Here is a 10379-nt window from a genome sequence, read left to right on the forward strand (position 1 = left end):
ACTAGTTGATACGGGTAAGGCATCACAATACAATTTGATTTATAGTTTGATTTCTCTTATTTTGACAATTCATGTTTCTACAACAACTACAGAAAGGGTTTTTTCGATCATGAAATTAGTTAAGACTGATCTTCGAAATAAAATGGGGGAAGAGTATTTGAGAGACACTATACTTATCAACATTGAGACGGAGTATGCTCAAGAAATTGATCCAGATGAAGCGATAGATGAATTTTATGCTAAAAAAATCATCGAGCACAACTCAAATGATGTGAATAAATCTTCTTTTATTTGTCATTATGAACTAGTATCTTTATTACTTAGTTTTTGCCTATGTTGGATTTCAAATTAATAGTATAGTTGAACTACGTGATTATCGTTTACATGTATATGCTAGCTTACTTAAATAAATTTTCGATGAATCGCGCGGAAAAAAAAATTACTATAATCCCAGTAGGTTTATAATCCTTGGTCCGCCCCTGCCTACTCATGTGCCCTACACAAAGTAAACCAAATTATATTATAATAGTAGTAGTTGAAATTACATTAAAGTTTTGAACATGCATGCTGCATGGTAATCGTGTAGCAAAAATTACAAATATTTCTATTACTTCCCAGCTGTACTTCCTTAAAATTGTAATTTACTCAAATTTCAGTTGACCTGTAATTCCAACTTTGATTTATAATTGTGAGCAGGTTCCTACATGTAGAGTACATCTGCAATTCATTCTTTTGCAACTTAAAAGTTATAACAACCGCTATGACGATTAAGAGACTAATGATTCAGGCATCATTAATCTCCAGAAGACAAGTGCATGTCATCTCCAGATCAACAACCAACATCAAACCTGCTTCTCCCACACCCCGCAATCTCGAACATTACAAGCTTCCAATCCATGACCTCATGACGCCAGATTTTCACTTGCCGGTTATGTTTTTCTATCCCAATCCACAACCATCCAATAAAACCAGTTTATCAAATCTACTTAAGAACTCTTTATCCAAGACACTTTCCAAGTACTACCCGTTTGCAGGTATTCTAGGATCTTCAGGATCTTATGTTGAATGCAACGACCAAGGCGTTCACTTTGTTGAAACCCGCATTGCATGCAAATTATCCGAGATTATGGACAAAGCTCCGGAAAAATATGAGAAAGAAAGATATGGTCATCTCTTCCCACCTTGCTCTGTACGGGATAGAGCATCGTGTTCATATTTAATGCTTGTTCAACTAAACCATTTCTCTTGCGGAGGAATAGCAATAGCAGCGAGTCTCTCGCACCGTATTGCTGATGCCAGCACTTTGTTCTAATTCTTAATATATTGGGCAAGTCTGACACGTAACTCCAGTAATGAAGATAAACTAGTTCATCTTCTTCCCTGTTTTGTTCACGGCCTGCTACCTGGATCGTTTGTTGATGATTTAGCTGCACCTCAATTTATGCTCCCCGAAAAGAACTGGATCACTAGGGAGATAACTTTTCCCAACTCGAAGATTGCAGAGCTGAGGGCCTACCAGGAATTTAAAGACAAAGTACATGGTGTAGAAGGAGACCTAATTTACACACGAAATGACCTTGTCACTGCAATCCTTTACAGATGTGCGGTAGCTGCCGCAGCTTCATCAAATTCTGGGGTCTATCATAAATCTGTTTTGATGCAGGCGGTAAACATGCGGCCTCTGTTTGATCCGCCACTTCCTGAAACAAGCGTTGGCAATATTTTTACCTTTAATCCTGTTATAACAAGTACGATGAGTGAGACAGACCTAAATCCACTGGTGTGCCAAATGCGAAAAGGAAGGATGAAGCTTATATGATGAGATGAATTTTGGCTGGGGAAGGCCAGCTAAAGCAACGGTTATTGACACGGCGTTCGTTAATAACATTGTTATGATGGATACTCCAGACAGGGATGGTATAAAGGCCATTGTGTCTTTGGAAGAGGAAGACATGGAAAATTTTCTAGTTGACAAAGAACTGCGTACTTATGCATCAGTCTAATACACCTATGCCGGCCGTCTATGGTTTCTGTAGGAATTGGATCATTTAGTCGCGTCAATTTGGTCTGAGCTACATGGCTCAGAGTTGGTGGTTTGTCAATCTCTTTCATATTGTGATGCTTGTACTTGTGTAAAAATAAACAAAAAATGTTGGTACCTCTATATTTTGTTCAATAATCTTTTCTGTAAGCTTAGCATGCAGCAAACTAAATTAACCAAGATTAGTTTCAATCCAGTAACAAGGTAATTTCTTGTACAAGATAGAGCAGTGCTAATCTGCTATAGAGAGAAAAAAAGTATTTGCAAAAACTTGTTTCCCAATAACTTGGCAAGAATGAGACATTATGACTGGATGCAATGTTTAATGACCATATTTACGCGAATGTGGGGGTTCATTTCATTTAATATTGTTTGGAGTGATAAGAGCAGGAACCAAAATCTGATCCAAAACAAATAGATTGCCTTGAAAGTGACCGGAAAGTGACCTGTTATTGGAGTTTCACACCACGGTCCAAAACTCAAAACTGACTCTAGCATTTTCCCTAACAATAACATGTCTACTGCTTCATTTAGCAAAAAATAACATATGTACAGAATTCTTCGAAGAACAATCCTCGGATGAGTACATATGAAGTTCAGGTCTATTGGCAGGCCAGGAACACGTGTACAGTATGGCATAGGTTGGCTTCTCCTTCTACCATTTGTAAATTTTGTTACCTAAATGATGTTAAGATTTTGAAGGAGATGATGGTGACTAAAATAATGTTGAGAGATAACAGAGATGATCAAGGGATAGTGTTGACTATCAAGAGATTCAGGGAGATGATCAAGGCTCTTGGACTGATTTCTTGATTTAGTGTAACATGCACAACTAGCACAAATAATAATCTGTATTTTCTTTCATGTGTCAGGATCAGATTTTTCATATCTACAGCATACAAAACAGTCCATATCAAGTATTTCAACCAATGATGGCACGTCCTCCATCAGATAAGAGCATTTAAATGTTTTCAATCAATTTCAGAATGAACTCAATAAATTAAGCAGGGACAATCTTCCACCTCTAGCTGCACTCCTTAGATTCAGATCTGTAATAATTCTGCGGTACTTCCCACATTTGTAATTAAGTACTCAGATGAGTTGACTTGTGAGTTCAACTTTGTTTTTAAAATTGAGCAGGTTCCTACATGTAGATTACATCTGCAACTCGTTAGTTCCAACTTACAAGTTACAAAAACAGCCGGTACGATGATTAAGAGACTAATGATTCAGGCATCATTAATCTCCAGAAGGCAACTGCATGTCATCTCAAGATCGACAACCAACATTAAACCTGCTTCTCCCACACCCCGCGATCTCAAACATTACAAGCTTCCAGTCCATGACATCATGACACCAGATTTTCATATGCCTCTTATATTTTTCTATCCCAATCCACAACCATTTAGTAAAACCAGTTTATCAAATGTACTCAAGAACTCTTTGTCCAAGACACTTTCCAAGTACTATCCGTTCGCAGGTGTACTAAGATCTTCAGGATCTTATGTCGAATGCAACGACCAAGGCGTTCATTTTATTGAAGCCCGCATAGCATGCAGATTATCGGAGATTATGGAAAACGCTCCGATATAAGATGAAAAAGAAGGATATGGTCATCTCTTTCCACCTTGCACTATATGGGAAAAACCATCGTGTTCATATTTAATGCTTGTTCAACTAAGCCAATTTTCTTGCGGAGGAATAGCTATAGCAGCGAGCCTCTCGCACCGTATTGCGGATGCTAGCACTTTACTCTCATTTTTAATATATTGGGCAAGTTTGACACGCAACTCCAGTGATGAAGATAAACTAGTACATCTTCATCCCTGGTTTGTTCACGACCTGCTACCAGCTGGATCCTTTGATGATGATTTAGCTGCACCTCAATTTGTGATCCCCGAAAAGAACTGGATCACTAGGGAGATAACTTTTCACAACTCAAAGATTGCAGAGTTGAGGGCTGAACTGGAATTTAAAGACAAAGTACACGGTGTAGAAGGAGACGTAAATTACACACGAAATGACCTTGTGACTGCAATCCTTTACAGATGTCTTGTTGCAGCGGCTTCATCAAATTCAGGGGTCCATCATAAATCTGTCTTGTTGCAGGTTGTAAACATGCGGCCTCTGATTGATCGGCCACTACCTAAAACAAGCGTTGGCAATCTTGTTACCTTGAATCCTGTTCTAACAAGTACGATGAGTGAAACAGAGCTAAAACCACTGGTGTGCCGAATGAGAGAAGGAAGGACGAAGCTTAGAGGAAAAGAAATCGATCGAGTGGTGGATAAGTACATAAAAATGAATTGCAAGGGTTATGTATTTAGCAGCATTTGTAATTTGCCAATATATGATGAGATGGATTTTGGCTGGGGAAGGCCGGCTAAAGCAACGATTGTTGACACGCCATTCGTTAATGCCATTATCATGATGGACACTCCATGCAGGGATGGTATAAAGGCCATTGTGGCTTTAGAAGAGGAAGACATGAAAAATTTTCTAGTTAACAAGGAACTGCGTACTTATGCATCAGTCTAATATACCTACGAAGGTCGTCTATGGTTTCTGTTTGAATTGGATCATTTAGTCGCGTCATTTTGGTCTGAGCTACATGGCTCAGAGAGTTGGTTTCTCAATCTGTTTCATATTATGATGTTTGTACTTGTGTAAAATAAATGAACTTGTTGGTACTTTTATAGTTTGTTGCCTCATATTATCAATGAAGGCAGATTTATTTATATCATTCGATATTTCATTTAGATTATTACTAACATCTCAACTTCCTAAACTGCAATGCACACCGCTTTCTCTGCAGAATTTTAGAATCAACATTTCCTCCTTTTTCTGCCAACATCGAAATCTTGTATTTTACATACCCGTGCAGATTGAGTTCTCAGGAGTTGGAATTCTGAAATTGTGTAAACCAATAATGACTTCATCTCTCAACATGAGACTGTGCACTTGCTTCGTTTCTTCTACTAAATATGAGGGTAAGCCTAATGACCAAAAATCTGTATATGAAGGCTTGCAGATGCTTGTAAATTGCAGAACAAACAAGGACTTAACTAATCTCGAAGTTGGTTCTTTTTCTTACGTTTAATCAAAGATACGACCAATAAATCTTCTTTTCTTTAAAATTTTATCACACTGTGCACAATGACAAATTGATAAATCATAGCATGAATCATTCAGAATTTAGCAGAATGAATTCTGTCCTCTGTAAGCTAAACCCGAAACAGTAATGTTCCATTAATCAGCATAACTTAACAATGAATTACATATTATCATCACTGATGGAATATACAATGATATACCTTAGTGATAAGAGAACACCAGTTAAATATCTAGAACACAGCATTCCCTGTTTATTGAATCAACATCAAGTAGACCTTATACTTTTAAATTTCGATACATTATATTAGTGACTGGTTACGACATATCAGGGGCATTCATGGATTGGTTTCTGAAGGAGGACCGAAGATCCCTGGAATACCTGGGATAGATGGGAAGGAGGGAGTGCCAATTGTTGGTGTTGGCAAGTTGGGAAAACCCGGGGACGCCCCGCCAATTGGTGGAAATGAAGGCAATGAAGTACTAGGCGTAGTAGGGACTGATGGGAATGGCAAATTTGGTATGGAAGGAAAGCTTGATAGTGTCAAAAGGCGGCGAGAGGCTGCAACATTACCAATACCAGAAAATGACACAGCCATGATGAACAAGGATACAAACAAGACCTTGTGGTTTTCCATATTGCTGATAATTTGAGTTATATAGGTAAGAGATAGAAGACTTGTTTAGCTTGGATGTTATGTTCTGATCCCTGTCTTTATATAGAGTTCCTTATGAAAAGCAATATGGAATACAAGAACAATGTTTTAATGAGAGGAGCATGATGGACAGTTGAGAAACTAGTACTTTCATAGTCACGAGACCTTTTCCAAACTCCATAAGTATTCTTTCTTCCCTTTATCATCAGCTTATGTCTTGTATTGTGGAGTTAAGAATGTTAGTTGACATAGTTGATCTCTCATAATATCATACATTTTACTTATACAGATACATTACATCTTGTGTTCGAGATTGAGATTTGTTCATGGAGGACCTTATGTAATAGCTTTTAAAGTTTTTATCGTTGCCTATAGTTCACTGTATTCATAAAATGTTCAGTATGTTTCTAGTAATACACAAACTACTCGAAATGGCCAAAGCTAAAAAATAGTAAACTGGATTCTAAAGGTTGCACCAGATAATAAAGTCTTCTAAACAGTTGACAGGGACCGAGGCTCTCTGGTTCCCCCTAGTTCCGCCCCTGATTGAGTTAATGAAACTGCGCGTTGCCTTGCTATAATAACATAAGCTTTAAGTTCAACCAGATTACACCTTAGGTAGGTAGAGGCCATAGATGCCCCCAGAAACCAACCCTGCAGCTGGCAAGAAGTCTTCACAGAGTAAACACTTGCAAGCTCTTCGTGACCCTGCATGTCAACTTTTAAAAATCATATTGAATTGTGCCTTCAAGTCTCAACTAAATGTGGTAGATTAGGTGATGGATAGCAGATCTTGTGACAAGCCTGGAATTCAAATTAAATGTAGGAGCCGTGTCGTTCTCTAACGATTTATTTGGTCACTGAGAGCTTAATCCAGCTTAAATACCTTAATCATGAAAATCATGTAAATAATATAGGTTAAAAATACTTCAAAAACTAATCGATATCAAATTTTATTACCTATAACTTACATACACAAGTGAAAGTTGTTCACCAGTGATGGACTACGATAAATTCCGGCACCGGAAGGACTTTCATTTATTACATACGGCCTTCAGAACAACCACTATCAACTTGATGGATGCTAACATGAAATCTGATTACAGATATATTTCTTGTACTATAATGAATACAAGAAAAGAGACCCTGATCCAATATAGCCTGTTCAGGCCCAACTGTTCTCCTCAGGCTCACACGTCGAGCTTTCCAGAGAATAGGACAGATGATAGAAAAATATCTTTCAGACAGAAAAAATGAAAGAAAACAGATGGAACAAGATTATAAAACATCTTCCGGTAATGGCCATAAAGACTTAATTCTTAGGGTCAACTTCAGAGACTCTCACGGCGATCAACCAAATCTATATATGACAGACATAATCTCTACAGCTAACTTCGTATAAGAGTCTTGTCCTAGATCTAGGCCCCACCCTGTTTATTCTACCTCCATCCCTAGTTTTGATTCCCTAGTTTTGATGATTGAAAAAAATATGAATAATTTATTTAATTCAAATTTGAACCCAAGTCTCGAAGCTGTTGAATACACCTGTTCTTTTTTTCTCTTTCCTCCCTCTTATTATAAAAGAGAACGACCACATGAACCGGAATCCACTTAACAGGTCTAGTTTTGCCAGGCGATTCAATCCGTCTCCGATTTACTCACTAAAGTCTTCCGACCTAAGCTGTACTGTTTTTTCAAAGAAAAAAAAGAAATCAATAAAGAAGGGAGGAACAGCTATTCTTTTACTATTTTTTTTCTCGCAGGTATATTTAACCAGATTTATAGGAAGCGGTAAGAAGTGACCATAAAATTAAATTTTATGTTTTTTACCGTTTAAATTTTTGAAAATATATTAAAATATCCACTAAAAATTTAAAATATAAAGATATTTTTTCAAAATTTGTCCGATATCCGCTAAACAAAAATTGAAAAAAAATGACTTTTTAACTAAAAAACACGAGAATACCGATTGTTCACGTAGAGGATTGAAAATACCATTTTTAATACTCAGCACAAACATGCGTATTAGAGCCTGACCACTTACACAAATGTGTATTTCACATCCGATGCAAATCCACTTACATATCTATATATGTTTATCTCCATTGTTCACTATAATTCTTCTCCCTCGTTGAATTAAGACAGCAAAGTGCCGACCAACCATATCTGGATCGAGATCTAAAAGGAAGAAGAAAGTACGTATGGAAGTTAGAAAGAGAGGACTGAGATCGAAGAAGAAGGCAAATATATATACAGATGTGCATGTATATGTACAATATTACCTAATTGAATAATGCGTGCTCAAGTAATACACATTCGCTCAAGTAATACACATTCAGGGTACCTTTCATTAAAAATATCTTGAATACCCCCAGATAATATGCGTATCAGCTTCAATACTCCATCAGCTTCAAATTTCAATACTCCATCCTAGAGATGCACAAAAAGCCCGAGCCCGAAAATCTGGCCCGGCCCGATCCGGTCAAAGCCCGGTCAAGCCCGGCCCGGTCCCGGCCCGGGCTTCGGGCCTCGACGGGCCCTATATTTTTAGGCAAAGCCCGGCCCGGCCCGGCCCGGTTAAAAGTCCGGGCTTCGGCCCGGCCCGGCCCGATTAAAAGCCCGAAAAAGCCCGGTTATAATCTGATTATTCTAATATATTTTCTTATATATTTATAAATTCACATTTACTATACATATAAATAATAATTTAAACACATATATATTTACATATTTGTGATTAATAATATTATTTATATACTTCGTTGCATAAATAACGAAAGAATATATAATAAGTACACTATATATATTTGGATATCATTGTCATGAATATTTGGATATCATTGTTATCATAACAATGATATCATTGTTATCATTGTTATCATAACAATGATAAAATATATCATATAAACATGTTTATTTTTTGCCGAACTTAAATGTTTTCAACGAAGTAATGTTTTCCTAAAATATTCTATGTTAACTAATACATTTTTACGATGATCTAGTTGCTAACACATGTATTTTTCGGGATCTCTAATAATACTAGATCTGATTTAAATTAGAAAAAAGCCCGGCCCGATCCGATCCGGCCCGAAAAAAAGCCCGGTTAGGCCCGCCTCGAGGGCCCAAACGGGCTTTGAAATTTCCGGAAAGCCCGGCCCGGCCCGGTCAAAGTCAAAGCCCGAAAAGCCCGGCCCGGTCAAAGCCCGGGCTTTTTAAGGCCCGGTCAAGGTCCGGCCCGGTGGGCCTTTTGTGCATCTCTACTCCATCCTCATATGCCTACCTTTTGTATTGTTAAAAACCCAATTTAGAATGCGTATTGAAATTGTTATTTTCAATCTTCACTTTCCATAATTATTATTTTTATTATAGATTTACAAAAAATGGTCATTTTTAACCTACACTCATGAAAATTCCTAGATCAGCCTGGTTATGACCGAGGAATTGCTGAAAATCTCTTTTGTCATGATATCAGGAAAAAAACATCTGACAAATAATTGTATAAAAAATGTTTACAACAAAGGGTGTGTTCGCTGAGAAACAGTTAAAAAATTGTTAATAAAATTTAAAGATTACTTTTTAGGAAAAGTATTTTTGGCCTGAAATTAGAGAAAGCAAGTCTTCATGCTTTTAGAAAAAATTACTTTTCAGCTGTTGCAGGAATCGCATATATTGTTTCCACCATCAAAAATTACAAAATAATTATTATTTTTAATTTTTTGCATCAAAACATAAACTTATCAAAAAATTTATCAAACAATCATCTAATTTTTAAAACATTACTTTTTGTTGGAAAATGTGGGTAGTAGTCTCACCTTGTCAAGTCAATTTGAGCCATAATTTGAGTGGACGAATGTCGCGTGCGCGCGACAAGTGACACTTGGAATGTGTTCTCCTCCGGGAGAACTTTCCGAGGCACTTTGAATCACTCAAAATGACTAAGAGATGGATGAGCTATGATCATCCAAAGTTAATCTCTTAGTTGTGGAAATTTGTGCAGAATAATGAAAGTCCCACATTGAATTTACAAAGGAGAATGCATAGCTTTATAAAGTAAAACACTTATGTAGTGTTCAAATGTGTTACTTATGTATTGCTCCAACACCTACGTGCGCCCAGGGGGTGCAAATCTTGGGATTTCGAGGGGCAATCCGAGGCTTGCGAAGCCTTCGAACTTGCCCGCGTGTGCGACGTGCGGACACGAATGTAGTAGAAAATTGGCCCGAATAATTAAGGACTAGTTTTGCTAAATTTTATTTCCACTGGGCTTGGGCTCTTAAATTCTTAATTCGTTTTTTATTACGAATTATTATAATTGATTTGGCGTAATAATAATCTGATACAATTACGGATTTGATTATTAATTAACGCGGTTTATTTAATTACGCGTGAAGTAGCGCACACGTTTCCCTCGAGCTATATATTATTATTATCATATCAGGTTTAGGGTTTATTATTCATTCAAAATATACCACGCAACCGCCTCCCAAACAAAAAACCTACTCTCTTCCGGTGATAGTTTCTTGCTCCGTTCTTATTAGCCGAAGGCGCTGTTCGTGCAACAACGTCGTTTT

General features: G+C 37.3%; 1 protein-coding gene across 1 annotated transcript; it reads left to right on the forward strand.

Moving 5' to 3' along the window:
- The first annotated feature begins 3706 nt into the window (after positions 1-3706).
- On the forward strand, positions 3707-4579 carry LOC141685025 (diaboline synthase-like). Its single transcript, XM_074490150.1, has one exon. It carries the CDS (start codon positions 3707-3709, stop codon positions 4577-4579), a length of 873 nt encoding a protein of 290 aa, XP_074346251.1.
- Positions 4580-10379: the final 5800 nt, after the last annotated feature.

The sequence above is a fragment of the Apium graveolens genome, chromosome 9, assembly GCF_009905375.1.
Source record: "Apium graveolens cultivar Ventura chromosome 9, ASM990537v1, whole genome shotgun sequence".
NCBI lineage: Eukaryota > Viridiplantae > Streptophyta > Magnoliopsida > Apiales > Apiaceae > Apium > Apium graveolens.

Excerpts from the sequence above, each read along its gene's own strand:
- LOC141685025 (XM_074490150.1), top strand. The coding sequence starts at position 3,707 with ATGCTTGTTCAACTAAGCCAATTTTCTTGCGGAGGAATAGCTATAGCA.